At 35.8% G+C, this 13,885-nt stretch overlaps 1 protein-coding gene across 1 annotated transcript; it reads left to right on the top strand.

Annotated features, from left to right (window-relative positions):
* Positions 1–749: 749 nt before the first annotated feature.
* LOC110112632 lies at positions 750–8,041 on the top strand. The gene is made up of 5 exons (XM_020844922.2): positions 750–1,679; positions 1,759–1,977; positions 6,812–6,907; positions 7,206–7,286; positions 7,398–8,041. The coding sequence occupies exons 1-5, from the start codon at positions 1,107–1,109 to the stop codon at positions 7,623–7,625; spliced, it is 1,197 nt and encodes a 398-aa protein (XP_020700581.2). The 5' UTR covers positions 750–1,106; the 3' UTR covers positions 7,626–8,041.
* Positions 8,042–13,885: the final 5,844 nt, after the last annotated feature.

The following is a 13,885-nucleotide window of genomic DNA, read 5'->3' as shown; positions in this document are numbered from 1 at the left end:
TTGGAGGAAAAAGAAATGCACGGTAAAAGGAATGTATTAATTTTTGTTTGTTTGACGGAATGTAAAGTAAAATCATAACATATTAGGAATTATTCTTGTAGCTCACTTTACTCGTAAACGAAACTTGCTCAAAGCAAGTGAAAAAAGAATTAGTTGGCACGAGAGAGAAGTTCATGGTAACCCTTATTCATTTCTTCCTCCATTGCCTCAAGAACCATCGTCTTTCTTCCTCCATCTTTGTTTCAAAAGCTTTTCATCTTCACTATTTCTATGACGTTCCATTCATCTTGGATTGGAAGACACAACATTTGGAAGAGCTCACTCACAGTGAAAGTAACTATCTCTCCCTTTGCGTGCTTTTTTCTCCTATCACTCCTCACTCATCTCAAAGCCACCCTTATTACCTATTTTGCACGGACAAATCGACCATTGCCTCTCATTCAATCAATCACTCGACGCTTGCTCGATCTTCCACGTCGTCGCTTCCCAGCCCAACTCCATTAGCCGCATTTACCAGCCTAACTCCATTCGAAAAATCTGATCATGAAATTCCAATTTCTTAAGAAGCTAAAATTTCGTCAAAGTAGAAATCAAATAATAAAGTTTATGTTTCTATTAAAATAGGATAATTGAGTTTTGTATTGGCTCTTTTTAAATTGTTTTTATTAACCTGCTCATTAAATTAATTTAAAATTAAAGCATGCTACTTTTTATAAAATGCTCTGGAGTATATAAGAAATTTAAAACATGCCTCCCTCCACTATATGTCAAAATCCTTGCCCTCGCCGCATGAATGGTGAGCCCACCCATTCTCGTTCTGCTGCGACGCATAACAATGTAGCAAGCTGTAATGCAGCGCGCGTTCTTCACAGTCGGGGTCCGAACTCCACGAAGTACAACTCTTACATTCGGAAATCCCGCAGACCATTTTACCGAAAGCCGCGCGCTCAAATTCGAATTTGTTCAGCAAAGGCCAAAAAAGAAAAAAAAAAAGTCCCTTTTCACTCTTCTAAACTCCCAATTCTACAGCTGAAGTGATGCTCAAACCCTAGTAGGATTTCCCAAAATTTCCGATTCTGATCCCAACATCAACAGTCCACCAAAAAATGGCCGCTTGCAAGGCTCCCTCTCGCTACGCCGCTGTGGAACCCTGCTCCTCTTCCTCATCTCGCGGTCCCTCCCCGGCCTCTGGCCTCAAAAGCACTTCGAAGAAACTCCCTTCCTTGAAGAATCTGTCTTCCAATTCCGGCAGCCGCCGCAATCCCTCCAATCCCACCGTTGCCACTGTCACAGCTGATAATTCCTCCCGCATGATCGTGAAGAACCAACCACCGACATTCGGCACCATCGTCAAGAAGTTCATGGAGAAGCGCTCCATTTTGAAGACTGGATCGGCGAGGAGGATGGAACTCGCCATACCGGCTGATGCTATTGCGGAGGATTTGAAGAAGGCAGCGGGTAAGGGATCCGGCGGTGGCTTTTCGAGCCTCCATCTTAAGCTGTTCAACAGGTCAGGATCGGGGGATCGAATGCCGAAGAAGGCATTGACGGAGGTGAGTAACAATACTCGTACGCTGGGGATGGTGCTCCGCAGCGAGAGGGAGCTTATGAGCCAGAACAAGGAGTATGAGGAGGTAATTGCAGAGCTGCGGCTCATTGTTGAAGAGAAGAATCTAGAGGTAAGTTATGAGGTTATTCAGTTACGTCATTCTAGCTCCAAAAGATTTGGTTTCTCTTATACTGGTGTCATTCGATAAGGTGGATAAACTAAAGGATCTATGCCTGAAGCAAAGGGAGGAGATAAAGGCGTTGAAGGATGCGATACTTTTCCCAGATCTTATAAATCCTCAGCTTCATGAGCTGTTTGAGAGGCAAGGATCCGAGTTAAAGGAGGCTAGAAAAATCATACCCTGTCTCCAGAAGCAGGTTTCGTCTCTCACGGGGAAGATCCAATGCCTTGCAGTGGATCTTGCAGAGGTAGTCATTTATCAGTCTTCTTTATTTTATCGAATTAATCGTTCTGTTTGGCCCTTAACGTCTTTCTGGAATTTTAATGTTTCACAATAATTTGTTGTTTAGTAAATTTGCAAGAAAAACTCCTAATAATTTCCTTTTGTGAAAAAACATGACTAAACGAACTCTTCTTAGCAAGAACAACAATTATTATTTTCATTATTTTATAAATCTGGACAACTACGACAGATAAAATAATTCTCTTTACAACCTAGCATTCATGATTGATTTTGTGGCAACTCACTCGAGTATTGCTACTTGGCATCGATTGGATAAGCATTCCCAAGACTTGGGTGAATATGAGATGGAGCGTTTGAATGGAGCTTCTTGGAATGATCTTCATGTTCTCAGTTGGATGGAGTGTTCATGAATTGCTTATGATAAGGCATCATTTAAAACTTGAAATTTCAGATGTAGAAGCTTTTGTTAAGTTGGGCGATGGATCCGCACGACCCACCTATTTTCTTACCCCACGCTTATCCTTCGTCTTTCTCTTTACCATCTCATGAATCAAAATTATGATTGTTGCAGCCGTATCTCTCTCCTCCTCCTGTCTGCTCTCCATCTCGCTTGTTGCATGGTTAGCCAACATATATGGGAAGATGGAGATCTGAGCCAGCAACCAACTCATGGCTTCCCTTGCTACTAGCTTCAATGTTCTCAACTCACCAAGTGATTACATCTAAAGAGATCTTGGCACTGGCTTCGGCCTCTCTGTCGCCAATTTAGCTAGCTTCTTGTCGTTTTCCTCATTTGGTTAGATCTTTGAGAGCTTCTCGCTCAAATTGATCCTAACAAGCCTTCTTCGACCTGAGATTCATGAGTTTCTTGCCTCCTCCATTGACGGCAGACCATCTCTGGGTTAAAACTCAATAGTTTCAAGGGAGTTTTCTTCTTGCTGCTTTTTTCCATTAATTAGAAGAACGTATATAAACCTCTACAGTCAAACAAGTAAAAATACCTTTGGAGTGGAAACATCAGTTCAACTGCAGGTCTTTCAAATAGAAATCAATTGCTCCTCATCACAGTTTTTACAACTTTTCACCGTTTCCAAAGAACTCTCATAAAGGAACCTAGAGGAGTCCTTCATTACAGGATATCAAATGACAATTAATTGTCAAGTGTTCTATTGTTTGACCTTATTTAGTATAAATTTTAAATTTTGTTTAATTACTATTGGATGTTATCACTCATGGATAGTATGTGATGTAGTCATTTTTAAATCTTACATAGATCATCACTATTAAAATACATAAGATTTCTGACATCATTAGCGAAATTCATCACATTTATTTTAGATCAAAAAGACTCCTTTAGAGATCCTTAGGAAGATTGGTGATGTATTTGATTGCCGATTGAGACAATTTGCTTATTTCCGATTGATTGTATTAATTAATTAAATAAATTATAATTAAAATTAAATTTTAATTTAATAATTGATTAATCAATTAATTCCAAATTAATGCACATTCCTCCAATTTTTCAAAATTTGGCTAAGTTCCAAAATTTTAAGGAAATTTCGGCAGCCTCCCGGCGTCACCTCCCCGGCGCCGGGAGGTAAGGAGGGCTTTTGCCCTTTCAAATCCGCCCGGCCGGAGCGAATCGACGGCCGAGGGCTTCGGGGCGTTGACGGGCCCCGGAATTGGTCTTCAAAAGCTTTGATTGGCGACGATTATTAATTTCTGGTTGCCGGAGATTTGTTGCAAGTTCCTGTTTGAAAAATCCTCTCATTTCTCTCTATCTCTCTTTCTTTCTCTCTTTCTCTCACTTTTTTTTTTTAAAAGAATATATATATATATATATATTATATACTTATGATATAGTATATATTAATATATAAAATAGGGGAGGAGGGAATATCGGGAAGGAGCCCGATTTTGGCTAGGTCAGAGAAGCCACCCAAGGGAAAGGAGGCCACGCACGGGCTCGGATTGATCGGAGCAGGCGGAGGTCGGGGTCGGCCGGCGAAGACGACGGCTGTTCAGAGTCAGACGGTTTAATGGCCGGTGGGTTGAGGTTTGGAAGCCGAGATTGGTTCGGTCTTGGGCTAAGGCACGGCGGAAGATTGATGTTTGTACAGGGAGTGGCGGCTGGTTGGAATCGGAGCAGGAGGTGCGGCCGGAGATGGAAGAGCAGGTCGGTGGCTTCGGCTTCGAGCGTCAGAGCAAAAGATTGTAAAAAAAAGAGATCGAAGGGAGCCGGCCTCTATTCGGTAAATTCTTTCTCTGTGTGCGTGAGTCTCTGCGTCCGTTTGTTTTAGAGCGTCTGTCTGAGAGCCTGAGAGCCGAATGAGAGGAGTTTCCTATTTTGAGTCGTGAGGAGCGGTTTCTGCCGAGAGAAATGCGATCGTGGGCGACGTGGGTGGTTGTTCGATTGGGTCCGATCGTGGCTGAGGTGGAGTCGGTCGGGTTTTGTCGGTGGATAAACGGTTACAGTCAACAGGTATCATCTTCCGACGATCCACTACATCATTTCTCTTTACCATCTCATGAATCAAAATTACCATTATTGCAGCCGTATCTCTCTCCTCCTCCTGTCTGCTCTCCATCTCGCTTGTTGCATGGTTAGCCAACATATATGGGAAGATGGAGATCTGAGCCAGCAACCAACTCATGGCTTCCCTTGCTACTAGCTTCAATGTCCTCAACTCACCAAGTGATTACATCTAAAGAGATCTTGGCACTGGCTTCGGCCTCTCTGTCGCCAATTTAGCTAGCTTCTTCTCGTTTTCCTCAATTGGTTAGACCTTTGAGAGCTTCTCGTTCAAATTGATCCCAACAAGCCTCCTCCTTCGACCTGAGATTCATGAGTTTCTTGCCTCCTCCCTTGACGGCAGACCATCTCTGGGTTAAAACTCAATAGTTTCAAGGGAGTTTTCTTCTTGCTGCCTTTTGCCATTAATTAGAAGAACGTATATAAACCTCTACAATCAAATAAGAAAAAATAACTTTGGAGTTAGAAACATCATTTCAACTGCAGGTCTTTCAAATAGAAATCAATTGCTTCTCACCACAGTTTTTACAACAACTTTTCACCGGACTTCCAAACAACAGTAGTCTTACCAAACAAAGCTTTAATACTCGGATTGCTAGCTAGTCATAATTTCTAGCAATTCTTTCAAGTATGATAATTCGAGTATCATTACTTGGCTTAATCAAAATTCAAGCATTATTACTTGGGTATATAAAATATGGGCATATCAATTCCAAGTTGTAATTTCATCACGACTTTAAGATATAGGCATTAAAAACTTGGATTTTTGTTAGTTCAAGTATTACATTTTAATTAAAAAAGAGTAACTGATGAATAGGATTTGTATGATTATGACTTTACAACAAGGCCTATATTTTTCAAACCTCACTAACATTATTGTGCGTTCCCAGCAACATTGGCGAATTAGGAAAAAATAGAATGAAATCCTAGTGGTGCAAAGGAGCGCCAATGTTGGCTTGCTCACTAGCCATGGCGTGATTTCTGCCAAGGTTGAATGCGTGTCAATAGGAGAAGACATTGAAAGTTAATTAACTTAAATTATGCTTTCTTATTTATAAAAAAATAAAAAACAAAGGCATACATCATAAAACTGAAATGGAAAGCAAACCAAGTTTTTTGACAACCTTATTTTAATAATAAGTAGGGTATTTTTGTTCCTATGCACCCGCTAAAAAAGAATTATTGTTTCATTTTAAAGAAAAAGAAAACCACACACCTTTTTTGCACAGCTACCAATTAAAGCAATCTTCTCTTAAATATTAAGTTTCAATTAAGCACTTTCTTATCCGATACTTTTTTGTAATGTTGAGCCATTTGACTAGTAAAGTTTGCTAAAAAGAAGGGACCTTTGCCTAAGCATCAATACCAGAAAACAATGCACGCAAGGATAGGAAAAAGTGGCTTGTAGCCACTGAACAAATTTAATATTTTTGTAGTTAACTTTAGGAATTTGCTGGCTTTTTAATATAGCAATTGATTTCAACATAGTCCCCCTAACAGGTATTCTTCTCATTTGTGCAGAGTTAAAAAAGATCCTCTGCACAAATGCAAAGGTCTGCTAGCATTAGTGGATATTTATTTTCTTTTGAAGTAAATGTGAAAGTAAGACGGTCTAGAAAGACCATGTCTGCATAATGTCTATTAGATATTTTAATGTAAAACAAGAAGAAATAAAAATGTCTCCATGAATCCATAGTTGTGCTGCCAAGCTCATGTAGGATTGAATATAGAGCGTAATATCTATTCCCTTCTAAAGAATGATAAACGTTATCTTATATATTCATGTTTACAATTTTCATACAAGAATTGATGCGTTGCAGAAGGAAAAAAAATGCTTTGGTAACATGTCTACAAGGCTGCTGAAAAGATGGAACAAATATGTGGACTATTTTCACCCACTTTTTAAATTCTTGAGCTTACTTCCTTCAGAATGCATAAATAAGCCAGACCACAGTTGCAGAATAAAATTTGTGCTTTTGCTCATGTCAAGTTGCTATGATTATCTTCTTGCTTGGCTTGTTTTTCTTTCATATCACCAAAGAAAATTTTCAGGCTAAACCTTTAAAGGAAATGAGATCAACCAAAGTATATCTCCTGATTTCTGTTACAACCAATAATGGTTTGTTTTGGTCAGCCACTTGTCACTAAAACGGTTATTTCAGCCATCAGAAATATTTAATCATCACAAAGGTCAAAAATTCTAAAGCAATCTTTCCTGCTTACATTTTTTTTTTTTTTTGGGAAAACCTTCTTACATTTTCACTACTATATCCGTTCTTGATGAAAATGCTCGTACACTGTACAGGTGAAGGCTGATAAGTATGCTGGAAAGAATTGCTTTGATGGGCATGTCTGTTCTCCAACAACTCCTAAATATGACAAGGAATTTCCTGATGCCTTGGTATGTTTTCCGTTCCATGCTAGTAACAGCAAAAATACTCGGGGAAAATCTCAGTAAGGGGAGAAATTATTCTGTGTAGAGGCCGGACGTAGCTCTAAGTTCGGAGGCGAATCAAGTGCAGTCATGTCAACGGTACTGAGCCACGGTACTGAGCGAAAGGGTGACATGACGCATTCTGATTGGTCTCCGGATCGCATTCAGCGTCCGCGCAAAATAATTTTTCCGGTAAGCGACCGTGTATTGATGCTTGATATTTTTAGTTTCTTTTCATTTTGTTTATTCTAGAACTGTTTTACAGGAATATAATTCTGGTGATCCTCTTAGAATAGATGACATAAATCCCTGTCTGACTCCATGCTTTTCCAAAGTAAAATCCAAGGTTAGAGAACCCAAGTTAACTTTTGTACGGAAACCGAGTTTATGAATCCGGTTGTGGAATATTCCTTTGTTGCAATTTATTTCTCTAATGTATAGTATTTCAATTTATTAGGACCATAGAGGAGCGGGCTACAGTTCTCCAAGCAGAAATAGAAACTTTGAAGATAGTAGTGATTTGAGCCCCACCGTGCTCACAGATTCTTATGGTGGGAAGCTGTCAAGGAGCTCGGAACACCACCAAAAGCAAAGCATAGGCATTATACCAGCAAGAAAAATATGCAAATCAGAGGAAAGCAAATGGCGCTTTGGAAAGCAAAGAAGGCCTCAAAATCTGTTCTAAAACCTGTGAGTAATGTTGGCTTTCTTGTTCTATGAATTTCCTTTTTTGTCTTCTACTGTTTCTCCTCGTGGGGGAGATGCGCGCATGTTATGAAACAGATATACGCTACAGGTTATGTTCTTATAATTTTTTTTTGTATGGTTGATTTCTGTGCATTACTTTTTATAATTGTTTTTGGTTTTAGTAATACTACAGTATTTTTGGCAAATATAGAAGACAAAATTGTGTTAATTTCACGTACTAAATAATTCATCCAATATAAATATTCTAATCATGAAACAGCTTTCGTGTGAGTAATTTTGATGCTCAAATGATTTATTGGGTTTGGATGAGCTTTTTCAATGGAGCTTTATAAATACCTTCCTGAGAAAGTAAATCATATAGAGAGGTTTGTGAAATAAGCTAAGCCGTATTCCTTTTGTGTAATAAAGCAACCAATCTAGGAGTTTATTTCTCAAACTTTTATTTCATAAAACAAATTAAATTGTTTATTCTTTGAATGATGGTCACCAAATTTATCCTTGTTAAAGAAGATTTTTATAGAAATTCCTACATGAATTAAATGTCTCAATCATCTACTTTGCTGTGGGTCACAAGTAGGGGTGTAAGTGAGCCGAGCCGGCTCGTTTATGGGCTTGTGAGCCGAACTTATCGAGCTCGTTTACATTTAGATGAGCTTGACTATCGAGCTCGAGGTCGAGCTCACTTTCCATGTAACGAGCCGAGCGCGATAAGGGTTTAAACTCGACTCGACTCGTTTACACCTCTAGTCTCAAGCTAGAATCTAAAATAACCAACAAAATTGGCGCACCTCTCAATGTTGACCCCCTCACAAAAAATTATTCTTGCCTTTTTTTAGCTCGCATGAGTATATAAATCTTTACCTCCCTTGTCCTTCATGATGAGACTAACATTAATATCAAAGGCAAGAATATCAAGGTTCTCTTTCTCCCTCTTCTTCCTTTCTTCTAGGTTTCAAGCATGGCGGGAGTAGAAGATAAGCTCTCATGCATCAAATGGGTGCCTTCAACCATCTTGTTTCCTTCGAAAAGCTTCCACATGCTCCACCAAATATCCTTGAAGCTTCTCTAACATATGTCCTTAACTCGAGATCTTAATGCCCCAAGCTTTTCAATCATCACCTTCTAGTTCAACTCACATTCATCCTTTTGTTGACCCTGACAATGGAGCCCTCCCCCTTTTGCCCAAGACTCCACTAGCATAAAAGCCTGCATTAATCCCCTAAGTGAATGAATCCTCCATCTCCCTTGCTTCTTATACCGACACCTCTTCAATCTCCTTTGTTCTTTCAATTTCCAAAGCCAAGAAGTCATGCCAAAAGGGGGTCCTCCCCCTCCGTTGCCTAACAATTTCTTATAACTAGTCCCAATATCCTATCTTGGAACGTTGGGGGTTTAAATGGTGATAGTGTATCATTGGTTGCAAAAATAGTGTGAAGGATCATAACATTGATACGCTCTATCTCCTTAAAACAAAATTCACTATTGAAAACTAGTGTGAGTTTCATAACATGAAATGTCTTCCATTCTAAAGACGGCCATAACAATGCATGGTCACATTTGGATCAAATGGAACTCTACATGTGTTGCCTCATCCTTTTTGATGATTGATCCTCAATTTAGTCATGAGGAATGACTCTTTGTTACTCATAAAGTTATGATTACTTTTATTGATGATGCTAATAATACTCAAGAAAGGAAAATCCTTTGGCAAGCCATTGGTTATGGCCTAGAATTAAATTTTAAAAAATTGTTTATTTATCATTTTAATAATATATCAAAGCTTTTATAAATCATTAATATAATCAAATATCCAACTAAAGTAATTAAAATTATATACATCAAAATATTTCACTATATTTATTTACCAAAATTAGCAAAAAGCTTATTACATTTAAAAATCTATCACAAACTCCTAACAACAAAAGCATGAAATAAAATATAAAACAAAATCTAAAAAATGACCTGAAAATTTCTGTCAATCTCACTTCACTTGTCTTAACTTATTCTATGACTTAAAATCATTAAAATCCACATGAAGAGTTTTATCAAAACTTTCAACACAAGACTAGAATAATCACTATGCATACTCAATTCTATCAATGAAATTAATCTCATCAATGATTAATTATCATTCATAAAGCTCAAGATGATTAATAATAAAAGTAAAAACATCATTATAATGAAACTAGGAATCAATAACAAGCGTGAGAATCATTAAATCAATAAAATAACAGTATTATAATCATTCAAGTGTTAGTAAAAAGAATCACACACACATTTGTCAATATTATCAATCTCTTCATGTTCTCCACTCATTTAGCAAAGCCAAGCTTATTTGATTTTGAATTAAATTACTATTAATTAAAATATAAATTCAAATATTTATGATTTCATATATGTTGTAGGGATTTGATCTGCTTCACCTATTAATGTGGCATATCATTATCATTATCAAGTTCTTCAATTCCATGGAAATTTCCTTCATTTTGCATAGGGAGTGAGGATGCTCTTAACAAATCTAGAGCGCATAACAGAACTGGTGCAATTGCTGGTAAGACGGCCAAAAAATCAATCAAATTTATTTGTTACATAAAATAGCAGCTAATTAGAAAAGTAGATGCATTAAACTTTATTTATGTTAAGAAAGATAGAGGCAGAATTAAAAAGACTTTCAGAAAATTTTAAAAATAATCTTTCTTTACATAATTAAATAATAATAATTTAACTCTTAATAAGACAAAAAAAAAATTATGTATCTGACCCATATAACAAGATAAAAGCTTGCTATTTTTATTGTTGTATGATCTCTAAACTTGAAATATTTTAAACTCACTTTTTACAAAATCAAACACCTATGTGAAAAAAAGAACTTTATACTTGCTTAACTTCACTCTCTACCTTGTAGGAGAAAATTCTCCAATAAATTATCATCATCAAGTCATCATTATCTTTAAAATATTTCTCTAATTTTGATTGATCAGAGGAACTGCAAGATATCTTTTCAAATAAAAGAAGGCTCATCTTTACATCATAGAATTTGGACCTTAAGGCTTTATGTGGCTCGTCAATTTCTACCCTTCCATGCTTCAAATTTCAGGGCATAAATTTTTTTCTAATACTCATACATGTTTGTTATAAGATTCAATACCCTTTTCATTAGCTGAACTAGATAGTGCATTAGAAACAATATTAAACTTTCCAACAACAAAACATTCTTCCAATCAAATTGTCTATACCTTCCAAGTAACAATATAAAACTTTTCAACATAGCATTCTCCCAACAGAAACTAACATGTCTACTTTCCAAATCACAAGCAAAATCAAAATCTTCATGTTCTTAGCTTCTAAAAGCCTTCTGATACCTAATTGCAGTTTGGAACATGAAATAAGTAGAGTTTCATTAAACTAACACATCCAAACAAATAGAAAATTTTCATACAAGTGTCTATCTTCTAACACTTTTGGAATTGTTGCACCCTCAATGTAGAATTTTCACTTCTCTCATTTCAGTCTTTCACTTTCATTCTTCAGATTTGGCATATTAGTTACAACTAATATAAAAATCATCATTCAAAGATAAAATACCTTTTCATTCAATCTTCTTTTCAAGTCAATGTAAATAAAAGTCACTGTTATTTCCCAATATGCATGACTCCATAAGTTTTCAATAACATTACCCATGTTACTAATGATCATAAGTTGAAGAACCTCTATTAAAACTTATAATATGATATGATGTGACACAAATAAGAAACATTTTGGGGCTGTTTGGTAGCACCTAGGATTTGATTTAATTAGGCATTTATAAATCCGCTAAATCCGGATTTCGGAAATCCAGAGAGGCCTAAATCTTGAAAACTGTTTGGTAACATTCATGATAAATCCTATTAAATCCCGTATGACTATTTAACTATTGAGTGGATTTAACGAGCAGACTCTTCCTCTCAAGCCAAAGGATTTCGTAAATCTGGCAAAAACCAAGATTTAGGAAATCCAGAATTTAGCACAAAAAAGGTGAAATTTTCCGTCTATGACAGCTTTCATTTGCTGTGAGATTTGGTTTTGCATTTTAGCTCAAATCCGCCCTAAATCCTGCTACCTAACAGTCCCTTTGTATGTCCAAATCCAACAATCAATGTTAAAATAATCTCCTAGCTATGTTCACAAAAGATTTGAAAATTCTCCTATTGTTCAAGTAATGCAGGACAACTCCATCAATTCTACATTTTTTATCATCCTTATATTGACCCTCCCTCACAAAATAATTATATATACCAATAAAATATTCTAAAACTATTGGAACGAAATGATCGGCAGTTTTTACAACATCACAAAACAAAAACAAATGTTAAACAGATCAACCTCAATCAGAAAGATTAAATAGAAAAAAACGTTGAGAATATTGGTAGGACCATTTGACTCAGTACCAAAGAAGAGATGTACTGAGCTGGTAAGCCAACCATGTCCCTCTTTGCACCTTCATATCTACTCAAATAAAACAAAAATCATATATCAAAGTGAGGGTAATTGGTGCAAAGAAAGTTGTGCAGAGAGAGCGAGATAACGCTTTCCTGCATCAACAAAACATTAAAGATCTACAGATAAAACAGAGGGAATGAGTACAGGTGAAATGTGAAACAATCAACAATGTATAAAAAATAGCTCAGAAGAAGCTTGTGTAGCAATCATGGAATGATCTCAGTAGTCCAGACATAGAAATTTCAAGCATCTTCATCATAGCAATTGCTGCGGCGTGTATAGCATAAAACTAACCAGTGACGTGAATAAAATGATTAATATGAGAGGTAGGAGGAGGAGGAGGAAGATTACAAGTTTAGACTTTGCAAGAAGAAAAATAAAAACTGAGATCCGGTGAAGCAGGAATCGTAGAAGAAAGCCGCCGCCGCTCGCTCGCTCGGTCGTGTGGTTGGCAAGAAAACGGGACAGATGATTTAGGGTTTGCTGCGAAAACGGGAATTTATAAAATGCCGTGGACCCTTTTTTTTTTTTAAGTTTTTTTTTCTTCTCATTTGAGAAATTTGATTTTCTCAGATAACATTTTGATTTGGAGTTTTGATTATAAAATTTGTGTATAACTATTTGACTTAGATTTTATTTGAGATGATTTTTTTACTGCTCTTGAAATAAATTTTTATAAAAAAAATTTAATTTTTATATTAAAAAATTATTTTAGAAAACACGTATAAAATTATCCTAAATAAAGTCCTAATTAATTAAAAAATCATTTATTTTATTTTATATTATAGTGTATAATTGATCAAATTTTTTTGTATAAAAAATTATTTTAGATAAAAGAAAATTTATCTTAGATTAAAAATATTTTTGATACTCTTATTTTTTTTTGTTAAATTACGATTTCGTTTAAGACAATTTTTTCATTTATTTTAAAAATAATTTTTAAATATAAAATTTTTAAATTAAAGAGATTTTTAATTAAAATATTATTTTAAAAAGTATTAAGAAGACTGCCCAAATGAATCCCTATATCAAACTTAAAAAATATTAATTATTCATTGGTATTTTATGAACTTTGAGGCATTTTCATTCAATAATTACTGGAAAATTCTTCCTTATTTTGATTGAGATAAAAAAGGGATGAAATAATTTAACTCAGCTTTGACAATCATGAATAAATTTTTAATATTTGAATATTATTGCAGGCATAATCATTTTTTTGTATTCACTAAGCTCCTACTTAGTTCTTAACTTATTGTAACCTCTATTAAGTATCTGTACTCTTAGTTATTAATTGCATATGGTGATTGACTTAAAAACAATCACTTAAATAAAGATATAATTTATTATTATATGAAAATCATAATATTGTCGATAATCACAAAGAAAGAAAAGATATCAAATTTATTTTTGTGCATTTCATAATATCACAATCAGAAATAAATTATTTTTGTAAGTGATATTATATATATATATATATATATATACCTCTCATCTGTAATTTTGTTTACACCTAAAACTTTACCACAACAACATCTCTCAAGTTTTTCAGAGATTATTATGTGCGGACGCCAAACACACCTCTACATCCGGATACTAATCAAAATGAGTCATGTCAGCGATACCGAGCCTCGGTACTGAGTGGTAACGACACTCGGTACCGCGGTACTGAGGGATACTGAGACGCGGGCTTAATTATTCGGACGGTTTCCGCTTCCGCACAAAATAATTTTTCCACGTTCCATCCGTAGTACAGCTGAA

Source organism: Dendrobium catenatum, unplaced genomic scaffold, assembly GCF_001605985.2.
Source record: "Dendrobium catenatum unplaced genomic scaffold, ASM160598v2 fragScaff_scaffold_459, whole genome shotgun sequence".
NCBI classification, from domain to species: domain Eukaryota; kingdom Viridiplantae; phylum Streptophyta; class Magnoliopsida; order Asparagales; family Orchidaceae; genus Dendrobium; species Dendrobium catenatum.
The sequence above is the reverse complement of the archived record's forward strand: the minus strand, read 5'-3'. Positions and strand labels throughout refer to the sequence as shown.